Consider the following 16631-nt stretch of genomic DNA (forward strand, 5'->3'; position numbering starts at 1 on the left):
ATGACTTCCTTCTCTTCCAAACAGCTTCCCTTAACAACACACAAACCAGTCTGGGCCCAGCCTTATAAATATTGATTTTATAGAAAGGACCAATTCAAAATTGGTCAGATGCCACACATTAGAAGCTTTCCAGAACCACAAGGATGAAAAAACAAAACCAAGAAAAAAAAACCCCAAACAGAACAAACAAAAGTACTCCAGATCAAACTGCCTGAAAGTCAAGGTCTTGGTTCACTAAAGGAATCTTTAAAAAAAATATGTGGCTGGGAGATGGAGAGACCTCTAACACCCGAACAAGTACCCAGAGTGGAAGGAAAAAAACAGAAATTGAAACCCTTAGTTCCCGCCCACCGCCAACCCCCCCCACGCTGTCCAGAGAGAGGCAAAGGGTTTCACAGCTTTTTTTGTGGGGGTGGGGGTGGGGGTGGGATGGGGTCATGGCAATAGCTTAAATATTGGAAGAGAAGTTTTGCACTTCAACTTTTGTTTTCCTCTTGGGGACCTAGAGAGACTGATAGCTTGAGGTTATGGAGAAAACTGATTTTTATTGTTTTAATGGGGAAAATGTCTAGAAATGGCAGGTGGCCATGAAAAGTGTCAAAATGTGATCAGTAATCTGATGGCCCCCAATTCCTAAAGAGGTGAGCCCTGGTGTAGCAGGTTAGGAAGGGTACCAACGCTGGGTGCTGCGGCCTCTTGGGGGAAAAGAACAAGTCCAGAGAGAAAGAACTGGGGGAAGGGATGCAAGGGGGCCAGAATGGGGGAACCCTTAAGTAGTACCAAAATTAGCTGCCGTCTGCTCCCTGCTAGTGGGTCCCTGGGGTATGGAAGGTGGCAGGGAGGGCATTGGGACTGAATGGAGAGGAAATTGAGATGCTCATTAAAAAAAAAACACCCAACTTGAGGATCTGAAGAGTAGAAAACCAGTAGGGGTCAATCGGAGTGCTTTCTTGGTCACCCCCATGAACCCCATCTTAGTTCTGGAGGGGGATCCATGCTGCCTGGGCTGGGGGTATGGGCTGGTGACCCAGTCCTGACCCTCGGCTCCCAGGGGGAGGGGGTGGGTGTGGGTGTGGTGGGCTCTTCCCCACCCCCTCCCCCGGCTTCACCTCCCCTCCTCGCGGCCAGCCCGGCCCCCACCAGTGCCCGGCCCGTTGCAGGGCAGCACCCAGTTGTTATCATGCAGACCCAGGCGGCAGCCGGGGGTCTCGCGATCGGCTCGGCGGCAGCACATCCAGTAGGAACGTCCGTAAGGCAGGTCGTGGTGGTAGGGCTTGGGGTGCCAGCGGCAGAGCGACACATCGCCCTTCTCGTATCTCTTGCGGCACTGCTTGCAAGGGTCATCGCGGTAGAGTGGGTCGCGGCTCCAGCGCGAGTCTGTGGCCCGCACGCCGAATGCCTCAATGATGCCCTTGAAGTGGTGGCAGGTGCACTTGAGAGCCGCCAGGGCCCGCGTGGGCAGGAAGCTGAAGATCTTGACCAGCACGTGCTCTGGGAGCACCAGCATGTACTGCCGCGGCTCCAACAACCGCTGGATCTTGAAACGGATCTCCAGGAAGTCGTGGGACACGTGCCGGTACAGGCGGCACAGGGAGGTGTCGGCCGTCCCCTCAGCATCGTCCGGGCCTGGCGCTGTGGTCGGTGAGTCGGCTGGCGGAGGCTCGGGGGGCCCGTCCGGCCCCCGGGACTGGAGGAAAAAGAGCTGGCCAGGGGGGGGTGGCTCCTCGGGGCTGACAGTCAGGCACACCGTCTCCTCTTTCACGTTTTTGGTGCTGTCCTTGCCAAAGAAGATGCACTCGTCCACCACCCCTGTGACCACCACATCCACGTGGAAACCTGACGCTCCGCAGTCCCGGGCAGGGGGTGGCGGGGGCGCTGGGGGAGTGTCCTCGGGCCTGGCAGGGGCGGGGGTCTCACCCTCACTGGCTTCGTCTGCCCTAGCCAGCAGGAACTCCACGTTGCTGGGGAGGGCGTCCCGAGACGGGCTGATGAGCTGGTACAGGTCGCAGGTGATCTTGTCCTTGGCCCGGGCTCCAGGACCTGGGCTGCCAGGGTAGGCGCAACCGGGCCGGCCCCCGCTCCCATTGGGTAAGCTGCCATCCGGTGCTCGGGACTCTCGGCCGTTGGAGATCCGGAAGGCGATGCGCACCTCCCCGGGGCCTGGCCCAGGCCGCTCCTCCTTGCGGAGGCCCTTGGCCGGAGGGTTGTCCCGCTGGGCCTCAAAGTGGGCCACTGCCTCGGCTACACGGCTGCAGTCCCCGCCGCCAGACCTTCGTTCAGATCCCAGCCCCTTGCCAGGCCCACCCTGCTCAGCCGACACGAAGACCACAGGCGCTGGGGTGCTAGGGCGCGGGTAGCTCTGCAGTGCCAGGGCGGCCCGCTGTTCCACCAGGGCCACCATCTCGGCCACAGAGAGCAGGTCCACATCCTCGCCGGTGGAGACTGGGGCCCCCTCCGCGGCAGGGGGCCCGTCCTGTCCCCCTGGGTCGGGCGGAGCCTTCGTAGACTCGAGACAGCGCCTCCTCCGCTTGGCCTTGGAGCTGTCACTGCCCCAGTGCCCCTTGACCTTCATGGAGCTGGCCCGACTGCCCCCACCACACTGGTGGGCCACAAAGAAGGCCACCTTCTCCTTTGTATTCCCTGGCTTGATCACATACCATGTGTCCAGCAGGACTCGACCCTCGTCGCCAGCAGCGGCTGCGGAAAGGAGCGGGGCAGGCTGGGAGGCAGGAGCATCGGAGGCCAAGACCGGGGGCGTGTTCTCAGAGTGGGCAGGGCCATGTTCTGGCTCCGCCCCACCACCAGGCTCGGAGCAGGCTGAGGGCTTGAGAGCTGCAGAAGGCGGGCGTGGCTGGTTCTGGGAGTAGGTGCCAAAGGGCCGAGGGCACCAGAGCTGGAAGGGCAGAAGGCCACCTCGGTCCATTCTGGGAATGGTGGCAGACAGGCGAGGGTTCACCACATCGCAGGGCCTGGATGGCGGTGGGGGGCTCCACAGGTCACCTGGAGACACGGAAGAGGGGGTGGGGGAGCTGGGGAACAGCCAGCCCTGTCAGTTCCTCTCTGACCTCAACCTCTTGGACCTGAGGAGACAGGCCAGGCTATACCACTCAGATCCTGTTCCCGCCCCGCCCTGACCCAGATGAGCAAATGGAGGGCTGCAGAGAGGTTGGGACCTGCTTCTGTAATACCCCGAGTGTGACAGGAGCTGGCAGTTTGCTCCAACCCTCCACTGCCTGACTGGTTTTACTCACGATCCACAGGCCTTCTGCTGCCAGAACTTTAAACAGAATTTAAAGTACCAACTGATGGAAAGCTCCTCCTTTTTCTATTTGATCACCCAATAATAAGTTCCTGAAAAGAGAATTCCCAGCCCTGCCCACAGCTATAGGAGCCTGAACCCATGGAGGAAGGAACAAGGTGGGCTGGGCAGGGGACGATTGGAGGTAGGAGACAGAGAGGTCCTTAAGAGTGGAGCTCTTCACTCGGTTCTGGTTGTGAGGCTCTTTGGGGATCTATTATAGCTGTGGATCCTCACCCAGAAAAATGCACACACTTGCAACAAGACTGCAGGTTAATTCCTTTAAGCAAATACATTGACCCCTGGCATGAGAAGGCCTTTCTAGTCTAGCTTCTTCAAGCGGTTCCCAACTTGCTGAGTTTGAGGCTCAGAGTGGGGAAAGTTTATATGTTGCAAAACCAGGCCTTCAAACCTGGTTTCCAGATTTCTCAATTTAGGGCTTATAATAGTGACCGTTTTATTTTGCAATGACTTTGTGTGCATGACCTAATCTGGAGGCAGTCTTGCTAATAAGCCTGACCCAACTATGTTCTGGGCTTCCCTAGTGGCTCAGAAGGTAAAGAGTCTGTCTGCAATGCAGAAGACCTGGGTTCGATCCCTGAGTTGGGAAGATCCCCTGGAGAAGGAAATGGCAGTCCACTCCAGTATTCTTGCCTGGAAAATCCCATGGATCGCGGAGCCTGGTAGGCTACCATCCATGGGGTCACAAAGAGTCGGACACGACTGAGTGACTTCACTTCAACTATGTTCTACTGCAAAACTAACAGTCTCAAATCCTCAGTCTTTCCCTGGGGCATCTCCCTCCAGATATCTTAAAACCAAGACACTCTTCAAATGCCGAAACTTCCACATGCTTACAGACCAGTGAAAGCAGTCTGCTGACTCCTGGTTGTACTATTTTGAGCCACAGGCCAAATCCAGCCCATTGCCTGTCTCTGCAAATAAAATATTATTGAAACATGTTCCTTTGTTCATGACTACTTTTATGCTACTATGGCAGAGTTGAGTAGAGGTGACAGAAAATATATGGCTTGCAAAGCCTAAAATACTGATTATCTGGCCCTTTACGGAAAAAGTTTGCTGACCTCGGCAGTATATATGGTTCCTCTAAATTGAGGCAATACCACAGACACCACTAAATCACCATTTATTTCATGGCCCTATAGCTTTAAGATCTAGACAGCCTCCAAGCACCTCCAAGCACTCACAGATACCAGAGTCTTAATCCTAAGAATCCTTGCCCCCCATAATTCCCAATCCCACCTACTACTCCTAACACAGCCCCTGCTGAAATCTCTTTCTTGCTAAAAAAAAAAAAAAAAAAAAAACAAAAAAAAAACCCATACAGCCCCTAAAACCTATAGATAGCTAAGTTTACCAACAACTAACACATCTAAAATGTCCAGGAACAGGGTTTCCTTGGTGGCTTGATGGTAAAGAATCTAGAGTCTACCTGCCAATGCAGGAGACACGGGTTTGATTTCTGATCTGAGAAGAACCCCCATGTCTCGGAACAAGGAAGCCTATGCACCACAACTTTGAGCCTGTGCTCCAGAGCTGGAGAGCCACAACTACTGAGTCCATGTGCCCTGGAGCCTGTGCCTCGCAACAAGAGAGGCCCCCACAATGAGAAGTCTGTGCACCGCAGCAAGAGCGGCCCCTGCCTGCTGCAACTGGAGAAGGGCCTGCACAGTGATGATGACCCAGCACAGCCGAAAGTAAATAAACAAGATTATAAATAAATAAAATGTCCAGGAATAGAAACTACCACAGCAAAAGCCACTCATTCTCTATAGATGCAAATATATCCTGACCCAAAACATCCAGACCCTCTCAAAATCTTAAAACTTCCAAACCTAAAAATATACCCTCCAGCTCAGAAAGCCTCAATCTCAATGTAGACCCACACAAATCCCATGCCTACCAAGAACTCCAACACACACAGCAATTTCCCAACCTCACAGATGACCCAAAAGACCAGTTTTCTGAAATTCTATACTTAGCTCAAACTCTCTCTAAACCTCCACGTGCATTACCTAATCCCACAGAAGGGCCCCCGACCGCAAAACAACTAACTAAAACATCAATGCTTCCTAATACAGAAAACTAATACAAAACCATTTATTTCTCAAAGTCAAAAGAAACTCCAAAATTCTCCCAAAGAAACCTCACAAAATGTTAATATGCAGACATGAGCTTATGGCACGCTCACTGGCAGTTTACTGGGTACTGTTTTAACAATTCCTGCTAATTCTCCCTCCTCCCTAGGAAGCAGGGAGTGTTATTTGTCCGAGTCCAGATGAGGGGCAGAAAGGTTAAATCCCTGTCCGGAGCCAGACAGGGAGGAAGTCGGGAGAGCTGAAAGCGTTTACATTCTGGGTGCAGACATGGGACTCTGCTTCTAAGTCTCTCCGTGGCTCCCCAAATCCTATACCCACCAAACACCCAAACCACATGGGCGATTCCCTACAATACATTCGAATCTTCCACAGTACATAGGAACCCAAACTCAAATCCCAAGGCACCACCTAAACTCAAGAGAACCCCAAAGTATTCCCATACCCACGAAAAATGTCCCCACTCCCTCCCATTACAGCTTCCCTGGCATTCGCCAACCTCTAAGGCTACTCTCGAAACCTAGATACGCCCCCTCCAAGCGCCCCACCAGCGCGCCGCGCCCCCTGCGGGGAGGAGGAGGCACCCACGCGTGCGCAAGAGAAGAGGGCCCCGCCCCCTCGCTCCTTCCCTCCAGCTGTCGCGCCTGCCGGGCACCCAGCTGGTTTCCCTCCGCCCCTTTGTTGACAGACGTGCGCGTGATGGCCCCAGCCAATGAGCGGCGGCCATTCGGAGCCATGCCCATATAAGGCAGGCCTTGGCGAAGGGGCCCAACTTCGAAAGAGGGTGGAGTAGGCGAGAGGTGACGAACGGGGTGTGGAAACAGTCAAGTGCAAGAGAGTGTGGAACAATTCCTAACTTCCTGCTAAACGGAAGAACAGGGCCAGCACCCAAGCCATGACAATCAAGGGAAGGTTTATTACGACGTTTCCTCTAAACCGGAGCCCTGATTGACAGCTGAGATTTAAAGGGCCAAGCAGTTCAGGGATTGAGACTCCAGGTCCGGAGGAAAGGAAGGGGGCAGAAAGATCTGGAAGTGCCTAGCTTTGGTAGGGAAACCTGGAGGGAGAGATTTCCCGCGGGAGAAACGGAGCAGCAGGATCACCTCACCCTGGAAAACAAATGGGCAGAACAGTCGTCACTAGTCCAAGCCTCTGGGCCTGGCATTCAACGCTCAGGCCGTGTGGCCAAAAGGACCTCTCAGGCCTGCCCTTCCAACCAGGCACCGCAAATAGTACAAGAAAATAATATACTTTAATAATTTTTAAAAATATTGGCTACCTGTTAAAATGAGACTATTTAGGATATAAATGAGTTAAAATGTTTAAAATTGACTTCATCTCTTTCTTTTGACTTTTTAAATGTGGCTACTAGATTTTAAATTACATGTAAGGTTCACCTTTTTTCTATTGAACAGCACTGGCCTAGATCCTTTCAGTGCCAGGCCGGCTCAAGAGACACTCCACTCCTGGCATCTGTCCATTCCCACCACGCTGTCTGCTACCAGCCATCCTGCACATCAGAGCCAGAAGGGTATTCTCAAAATATAAACCTGACTTTGTCCCTACCCTGCTCAGAACCTACCATGACTCCCCAGTGCCCCTGGGGAAAAGCCCAGATACTCTCTAACTCTAGCCTCATCCTTCCCCACTTTCCCATGCCCCCAGTGGACCCAGGTAAGCACCTGCTCTGGCCTACAGAATAGTTAGAATACTGAGGCCTTCTCTGATCTTCAGGAGGAGTGGTTATCTCCATTGTATAGATGAAGAAACTGAGGCAGGTCAGGTTGCCTAACTAGCTCAAGGTCACACGTAACTGGTGGGACTTAGAGCAGGGATGGGAACCCAGGGAATCTGATTTTAGATTGCTGTGCTCTTTTGTTTAATTATATATTCTCTGGGGTTTCAGCTCAGCCATCCTCTCCTCCAGGAAGCTAACCCCCTAAGGCTGGGTCAGGCTCCAGCTCTGGGGTTCCACACTGGCCTCCTTGCTGGATATTCCTCAGAGTCACCAAGCCCTTTCCTCCTATGTTACCTCTGATTGGCATGCTTTCCCCTCAGAAAAGAAAGAGCAAGCCCATATGGTTCTATCCGTTCTATCATTTGGGTCTTAGTTCAAATGTAACTTTCATGGGCCTATATCTTTAACCAGGAGGCCTTCCCTGAGCTCCCTTTCTGGAAACCTTCCACCTGCCCAGAGAGGTCCTCTGGGTTCCCCAAACCTAGCCCTGTCCACTGTCACTATTGAGGGATGGATCCGTCTGCTCCACTGAATAGTGAACCCATGGGAGGAAAGGTCAGAGTTATCATGGTCATCATGGTGACCCCAGCAACAATGCCCAGCACGGGATGCAATGGATCAAAGTTCCCTGCCCTAAGGCTCCATGTCTCAAACTCTTGGAGGCCTGGCAGTGTAAACTCTCTTTCACACCCAAATATTCTATCTGGGTCAGAGGTTACTAGGGCAGAATTCTCTAACTTCCCAAACACGAAGCTCCGAACAAGGCCATACCCTAAGGCAATGCTCCGTGAAGATCCACTTATTGAATCTGGAGCTAAACAAACTGAAAATCAAAAGATGGAAAAAGACTGACCAGGCAAATAAGAACCAAGAATCAAGTAGAGAGGCTTCCACAGTGGCTCAGTGGTAAAGAATCCGCTTGCCAATTCAGGAGACACGGGTTCGATCCCTGATCTGGGAAGACCCCACATGCTGTGGAGCAACTAAGCCCGCGTGCGCCACAACTATAGAGCCTGTGCTCTAGAGCCCAGAAGCCGGCACTACTGAGCCCATGTGCCTTACAGGGCTGTGCTCTGCAGCAAGAGAAGCCACCACAATGAGAAGCCCGTGCACCACAACTAGAGAGCAGCTCCCGCTTGCTGAAATTAGGGAAAAGCCCCTGCAGCAACAAAGACCCAGCACAGCCAAAAAAAAAAAAGAGTCAAGTAGAGAAGTGACAGTGCTGATTAAAAAAGACAGTTAACAACTGACAAAAGGAAAAAGGGATGATTAGGGACAAAGAATGTGACAAAACAAACCGACCCACTATACACAAAAGTTCTCAACATACGTGCTCCTAATACTATGGCACAAAACAGACAAGGCAAAAAGCAACAGAATGACAGCTTGGCAAGTCCACCACTGTAGTGGGGAACCTTAATGTATCTCTTCATAAGACAGTGGTTGAAAAGAAAAAAATCAGTAAGGACCTGGACCACACAATCAACACTCTTGCTGGAATACCCACAATTAGAGAATCCAGCTTTATGTCCCTCATCTGACATTCTGAGGTCCTCCTGTGTGCGGGCCCTGGGTTGGGTGCTGGAGCTACAGAGATGACACAGAGATCACCAGAAAGAGCTCATGGGAAAGGGGGCAGGCATCCAAAGAAACAGTCATGGCCAAGATGAATGTATTACAGAGGAAATGATGATCACAACAGCAGTTAACACTGGAGCTCTCACCGTGAGCCAGGCTTTGTTCTGAGTGCTTTATAAATATTAACTCGTTTAATTCTCACATCGTTTTACTACTTTTTAATCTCATTTCAGATGTTAGAAAGTGGGGGCATAGAATGGCTAAGTAATTGCTGTCGGACACAGCTTTGTGGCCAAGCTTTGAATTAGAGTCTGGCTGACTCCAGAGTGCAAGCAGCTCCTTCATGGAGTATACGGAGCGATTTTCCTGGATCATCTTGTTCTGTCTGCAAAGCCTTTGCACTCTCTGTTCCTTCTGCCTGGAATACTCTTTCCCAGGTATCCAGAGGGCTCACCCCCCTCCTCAGATCACCTTCATGAGACCTTTCTTTTTAAATTTATTTTATTGAAGCAGTGTCGATTGGGGCTTCCCAGGTGGTGCTAGTGATAAAGGACTCGCCTGCCAATGCAGGAGATTCGGGAGACTCCAGTTCAATCCCTGGGTCAGGAAGATCCCCTGGAGGAGGGCATGGCATCCCACTCCAGTATTCTTGCCTGGAGAATCTCATGGACAGAGGAGCCTGGCAGGGTACAGTCCATAGGGTCTCCAAGAGTAGGACACGACTGAAGTGACTTAGCACGCGTGGTTGATTTACAATGTCATGTTAATTTCTACTATACAACAAAGTGATCCAGTTATACATATATATACACTTTCTTTTCCATAATGGTTTATCATAGGATATTGAATATAGTTCCCTGTGCTATACAGTAGGATCCTGTTGTTCCAGAGAACATCTTGATTGAAAACTTCAGTCCCCGCCACAGACAGACATACACACTCTCCCTGATTTTTCTCTTTAGCATGCATTACTATCTACTATACTATAAACTTTATTATTGTCAGCTCCCCTCACTAAAATGAAAACTCCCCCAGACTGGTATTTTTTGCCTAGTTTTTCCTTCCCCACCTCTGCATCCCCAGCTTTTAGAATAGCACCCAGTGGTTGGGTACTGTGAGTGTGGTCCTCAGAGCAGCAGCTGGAGCTGGAAGTGTATTAGAAAGGTAATCTTGGGCTCTCCCCTACACCTGCTGAATCAGAAAGTGCACATCAGCAAGATCTCTGGGGGACTGCACGATTAAGTTGGAGAACCTACGCCCAGGCACACTGCAGGTGTGCAGCACTTGTTGGTTGGAACAAACCCCTAACACTGCCTTACTGTCCGCCTTCGGCACAGATGCTACCGGGGACCTCTTGTGAAAAATGAGCTGGTCCAGCCAAGTCCAGTGGTGGAAATCCTGCTCCCAGGACCAAGGCAGGAGGCCACCTCCTCCAGGAGCTGTGTTGGTGCCCTCCTAAGCCACACAGGGTCTCTTCCTCCTGAGGCCTCCTCTGGCTACACCTGTCATCTGTCCTGGCTGAGTGACAATGACCTGGGTTAGGGCCTCTCTCTCTTCCCTCCATCCTCTGGGTTTCTGGAAGGCTGGATTCTCTCCCCAGAGGCACAGCTGCTCCAGCCTCCGCACTTGGCTCCCTGGCCTGGTTTAGTTCTTCTGGCTCCATCCTTTTCATGGTAGCCAGAAAGATCTTCCTAAACACCAATCAGACCACAGAACTCCCCTGTTTAAAAATCCTTCTATGAGAGGTGCAAGTTGGCAAAACAAAACGAACGAACCAACAGAACAGGCACAGGAACCCTTTTTCGGGAAGCTGCCAAAGGATTTGCTTCACAGAAGGAGTAAACCAAGAAAACGGAAGCTATGAGATCAAGGAGATAAGATGCAGTTCAGAAGAAAGACAAAAGGAAGGACTCCCCAGATGAAGATAAAGGGAGCTCCGAGGACAGCTGTGTAGCAGGTTAAGGGAGAACCTGCTTCCATAAATGCACAGAGAAAGGAAAAAGGCTGCTAATTAACAAGCTAAGCCTTGGACTTCAGAAGCTGGAAACAGGAATTCCCTGGCAGTCCAGTGGTTAGGACTCTGTGCTTTCAATGCCAAGGACTTGGGTTCAGTCTCTGGTCAGGAAACTAAGATCTTGCAAGTTGGAGAGGTCAGGGTCATGCCAGGACAGGGCTGGGCACAGAACAGTGCCCAGGGAGTGTACTTGCCCATTACTACAACAGGCATTGGTGGCAGGACCCTCATGGCACTGCTCCTGGTCTTACTCCTTCAATCCTCCACTCTCTCCACCCTGTCACCCCCCTCTACAACTGTGTCCACAATCCTGATCCATCCATGCCCCTCTATTGGTTTTTTTGCACTCCGGGTCTGCTGGTCTCTCTCCTCCTCTTAAGTTTTCCTTTCTAATAGCTAGTCAGAATCATACAAATCCTCAGCATCTAGAGATCCAGGACGCAGACAGAATTCAGGCAGCTTTCTCACTTTTAGGGCTATGACTACAGGCAGGGTCCTTATCCCTCCATGCCTCAGTACCTCCCACCATAAAATATAGATAGTAACAGTACCCATCAATGGGTTGACTGCTAATTCATTGAGATCAGATCAGTAGAGCGCTCAGTGCCAGTGAGGCACCAAGGAGAGGTTCAGTATGAAGGGACCAGGATTATTAAGAAAAGGTGAGACATGGCTTCCCCGGTGGCCAGTAGTTAAAGACTTCTCCTTACAATGCAAGAGGTGAGGATTATATCCCTGACTGGGGAGCTAAGATTCCATATGCCTGGGGGCCAAAAAATCAAAACATAAAGCAGAAACAATATTGTAATAAAATCAATAAAGTCTTTAACAACAGTTCACATAAAAACAAGGTTTTAAAAAAATAAAAGGAAAGTAAGAAAAGGTAAGACAGGGAATTCCCTGGCGGTCCAGTGGTCAGGACTCTGAACTTCCACTGCAGAAGACAGGGGTTTGATCCCTGGTCAGGGAACTAAGATCCCATCAGCATGGCAAAAAACAAAAGGGACCACTCAAGAGTCTGACAACCACTTGATGGAGTCAAAGACTTCTTCCCTGTTTATTTTACATTCTGAAATTAAACTGGTCCTATTCCCCCACAATAATCAAAACGAGAGCCATTACTTTGTTACTGTCTGATACTGGCTCTCACCTAGTAATTAAACAGCATTCACAGAGCAGTTAGTATGTGTCAGACACTGTTCTGGGCATCGGGGACATGCAGGACACAGGAGACAGAAATCCTTGTCCTCATGGATTGGAGACAGGGTAAATTTCACAGTGCTACAGGAAAACAAATATAGTAAGTGAAAGGGCTCAAGAGTGTAAAGTGGGGATTATAATCTTAACTTAGGGGTCGGGAGCAGGTGACAAGCCAAGTCTTTTAGAAAACCTGGGGACTTCCCTGGTAGTCCAGTGGTTAAAAATCTCCCTTCTTATGCAGGGACACTCAGGTTCGATCTCTGGTCTGGGAACTAAGATCCTACATGTCACAGGGCAACTAAGCCCAAGTGCCTCAAATACTGAGCCCGTGTGCTCTGGAGCCCATGTGCCACCACTGAGACCTGACACCACCAAATAAATAAATAAATATTTTTAAAAAGAAAAGAAAACTTGCATTTTTAGGAATAATGCAGCTTTACCAGAGTTTCTAGCAATATACCACTAGCAATAGTTAAAAAAAAAAACAAACAACTATATATATATATAATTCTGCACTAGTACGCAGTTCATGCGGTCACAAAGAGTCAAACACAACCAAGAGACTGAAAAACAACAAAGCTTCAGATAAATCCAGGTTGGAAACACATTTAAGATTTGAGGAAAAGGCAAAGTAACTTGGAAAGCAGACACATTTTTGAAGACAAACAAATAAAGGAAGGAGGCAGGGGAAGCACTGCATCACCAGGGGGCGCCCAGATGTGACAAATGGGTACAAGGAGGAGAGGCTGGCAACTTTTCCCTAATCCAGCGGGGTTCCAGATCCTTCATTGCGACCTGGAAACAAAATGTTAAAAATCCAAGAAAGCTGGGAAAGATTGAAGGCGGGAGGAGAAAGGGACGACAGAGGATGAGATGGTTGGGTGGCAGCACCGACTTGATGGACATGAGTTTGAGCAAGCTCCAGGAGTTGGTGATGGACAGGGAAGCCTGGTGTGCTGCAGTCCATGGGGTCACAAAGAGTCGGACACCAATGAGCACTGACTGAACTGAACTGAATGACAAACAGGCAGAACTGGCATGAGGGGCTGAAAATGAATCAGGAGTAGAGTAACCCACACCAGAAAAAGGAGCACAGATGCCACCAGAGATGCAAAGCTGCCCCAGAGTTGTGACAGCCGCAAGCACCCCAAGGGGAGGGTGGCAGCCTGTACCTGGGACAGGTGCTGGCAAATAGTAGGTGCTCTATCAACACGGTGGATGAGTCAAGGGATGAACCTCCATTTTCCAGAAGAGGAAACTGAGGTCCTGGGGGGTTAAGTGCCTTGCCCAAAGTCACAGAGCTGGTGGCTGATGGAGCCAGTGTTCAAATCTTGGTGTTATGGTTCTGGAGCACATGCTCAATAAATTGTTCTGGAAAGAATAAAATTAATCAAAATACATCACACTTACAAAGAACTTAATATGCACTAGGCATATTATACACAAGATCTCATGAACTGACAAGAGTTTCATGGTTGGAATGTGGCCCATTTTACATATGAGAAAACGGAGGCCCAGAGTAGGCAAGTAACTTGGCCAAGGACACACAGCAGCAGAGGTGGGGATGGGAATGTGGGCCTACCGGACGCTGATGCTTTTAACCATAAGCTTTCCTATTAGAGCCAGACAATTTAGGGGATAAACTCCGGAAGCCTACAACAAATGAACCAAACTATTTTAACATTACTTACATACAAAGTTGCGAGGTCCCAGTGACCAAAAAGTCGGGAGGGAAAAAAAACACAGTTGTTAGAAATATCTCCTATTCACTGAAATACCTGGAGTTGGGCCAGGCTGGGCATTGGTGAGTGAATTATTTATATTTGGCTGGGGCTAGGAATGGGAATGGGGACAGATTGAGTTTCTGAGCACCCCCTCAGGGAGTCAGGCCTGGGCTTAGGTGCCAGGGACAGAGGGTGGAGAACTAGAAGAGTCAGGACACAGGAGCAACCTGGGAGAGAAAGAAAAAGGCAGTCTGGCTGGTGTCTCACTCACCAGTCTTTCTCTACCACCCTCTCTAAGGTCTGCGTTTCCCATTCAAAAAAATGACAACCCACATGCATCAAGCACTTATTCAAGCACTTTATATGCTTACCTCCCTGAACTCTCTAACCTTCCTAGGGTTACTGACCCCATTTTATAATAGAGGAGAGGCCAAAAGACTTGCCCAAGGTCACAGAGAATGTAAGTGGCAGAATCAAAATTTGAACTGAAGCCTGCTTCAGACTTCCCTGGTGGTCCAGTTGTTAAGACTCCGGTCTTCTGATGCAAGGGCATGGGTTTGATCCCTGCTCCAGGAAGATCCCACACGTGGTGGAGCAACTAAGCCTGTGCGCCACAACTACTGAAGGTGATGTACCTTACAGCCCATGCTCTGCAACAAGAGAGGCCACTGCAGTGAGAAGCCCAGGCACCGTAACCAGAAAGTAGCCTCTGCTCACTGAAACTAGAGAAAGCCCATGGGCAGCAATGAAGACCCAGCACAGTCAGAAGTAAATAAATAAACAAAAAACCTGAAGATGGCTTCAGTTCTCACTCTGCCCTACTCATGACGTTGAACCTCAGTACAGGAGCACAGATTCTAAGTCAGGATGCCTAGGTTGGAGTCCTGAGTCTGCCATTTAATGCTGGATGACCTTGGGAAAGTTGCTGAACCTCGATGTGCCTCTGGCTCCTTTCTGCAGAACGGAGCTAATAACAGTACCTACAACTTAGGGGTGTTGTCAGAATTAAAGGAGTTAGCACATACAAATAGCTAAGAACAAGGCCAGGCACTTCCTAAACAATAAGTGTTAGCTGGAATTGGAAGGGCTGTGGGGAAACCCTCTCCCTGCCCACGCATGTTTCTGAACTGGGGTGTGCCCAGATCAGTGTCAGGTTTTGAGAAAACGCCCCGGGGGGCTCCACTGAAAAGGAGGGAATCCATTAGCACCTGTGACCAAGTCACATTCCTGGGGTGGGGAACTTTCCACCAACTGCTCTGAGACTAAGGACTTATCCTGAGCCAGGAGGACGATCTTATGAAGACTCCTCTCTTCTCAGTGGCATGTTGTTCCCACAACAGATAAGGGCACTGAGTTTCAGAGAGAGGACACTTGCCCAGATCATAAAGGAGTGAAGAAAAGATCTGAATGCTGGACTGCCCTAACACACACACCACCATACTTTTCTAAATCCCACTGGAGAAATGAGTGCAGAAGTCGTCTCTATGGCCTCTTCTGGCCATATTACCCTACAGTTGTGTGGCTGTCCAGTTTATCGCGAGTTTCTGGCTGGACTAAGCAAACTATCGCTACAGGCAGGCCCCTAATCTCTTGCTCCCTACGCTACCCACAGTCCTGGATCCTAACCTACACATCACTCTACCACTGATTTATTTCTTTCACCGTCTCATCTTGCCCTCCTGCCCACAATCCGATCCAGAGGCTCCAACCCACCGCTTTCAGAACTGGCCTCTCCCTCGGAGCCTCCAGACCTTCTCATTCATCTAGCACTGACTCCCATGCCTTTCCACATCCTCCCGGCTAAACCCCTCGAAATTGCCCCCTTCTGGGCCTCTGCCTGGACGCCAACTCCCTTCTCCAACTCGGGACTCCTTTCCCCAGCTCTGAGCTTCCTTACAATCAATCCCAAAGCTCGAGTCTCTCCCCACCTTCAAGACCCATCCCCAGCCCCCATTCTACAATTCCCTCCGGCTCCCGTCTCCCAATCCCCTCCCCCAAGCGATCTCCCCTCACTCCAGCCCCTTCTTTAGCCCCTGCCTCTTCCCTCTCGCTACCAGGTCCCGAATTCCCGCACGGGTTCTCAAGCGCCCCCGGCCCCGGCTCGAGGTTCTCACCATCACCCCGCGCTGCAGCTCCCTCGGCTACGCGGGTTTCCCCCACTCGCTCCTCTCCAGCCTCCCCTTCCGGGTTCCCGCCCCGAAGCCCGCTGGGAATTGGAGTCCGGGTGGCCCCGGACTACATCTCCCAGAAGGCAGCACGGTTAGGCGCGGAGGTGGGGAAGGTAGCAAACTGGGCGGGCTGAGGAAAAGAATGACTCCAACTCCCAGGAGGCAGAGAGGGCGCCTGACAGCGCAGGCGCACAGAGCGCCCCCGCCAGGTGCGCTGGGAGATGCAGTCCAGCCTCCTCCATTTTGGCCCGGGGCCCTTGGAAAAGAAACAGAAAACTGTAAAGGGGCGTTTGTGAGGGGTGGAAACAGCAAGTTTACCGATTTCTTTAAACTGATTAACATGATAATTAGCAGTGCTTTGTATTTTCTCAAACACTTTCCCATCTACTTTTACCCCTGATTTTCTTACCACTAATTTACAAATAAAGAAGTGAGCCTTAAACCTTAGGAGGGAGAAAAGCTCCATATACTAGAAATTTGTATATATTATAGTTATAATAGAGGATTCACGAAGACAGGCACCTTTGTGTATCTTGTTCAAACATCCAGAACAGTGTAAATGTGTTGAGTAAATATTTATTGCATGCTAATTATATGCCTATTGAATTTGCCTGCAGTGCAGGAGACTCCGTTTCGATTCCTGGGTCAGGAAGATCCCCTGGAGAAGGGCTAGTCTACCCACTCCAGTATTTGTGGGCTTCCCTGGCGGCTCAGACAGTAAGGAATCTGCCTGCAATGCAGGAGACCTGGGTCATTCCAGGGTTGGGAAGATCCCCTGGAGAAGGGCATGGCAA

General features: G+C 50.4%; 1 protein-coding gene across 2 annotated transcripts; it reads right to left on the reverse strand.

Annotated features, from left to right (window-relative positions):
- Nucleotides 59–15856, reverse strand: FBXO46 (F-box protein 46). Of its 2 annotated transcripts, none has more exons than XM_018062620.1 (2): nt 15784–15856; nt 59–3029 (listed from the first exon to the last, which is right to left on the reverse strand). In XM_018062620.1, exon 2 carries the CDS (start codon nt 2921–2923, stop codon nt 1106–1108), a length of 1818 nt encoding a protein of 605 aa, XP_017918109.1. In that variant the 5' UTR covers nt 2924–3029; nt 15784–15856; the 3' UTR covers nt 59–1105. The 2 variants fall into 2 exon arrangements, with proteins under 2 accessions (XP_017918109.1, XP_017918108.1); XM_018062619.1 differs by having other exon boundaries at nt 59–3000; nt 15784–15854.

The sequence above is a fragment of the Capra hircus genome, chromosome 18, assembly GCF_001704415.2.
Source record: "Capra hircus breed San Clemente chromosome 18, ASM170441v1, whole genome shotgun sequence".
Lineage (NCBI taxonomy): Eukaryota > Metazoa > Chordata > Mammalia > Artiodactyla > Bovidae > Capra > Capra hircus.

Excerpts from the sequence above, each read along its gene's own strand:
- FBXO46 (XM_018062620.1), bottom strand. The coding sequence starts at position 2,923 with ATGGACCGAGGTGGCCTTCTGCCCTTCCAGCTCTGGTGCCCTCGGCCC.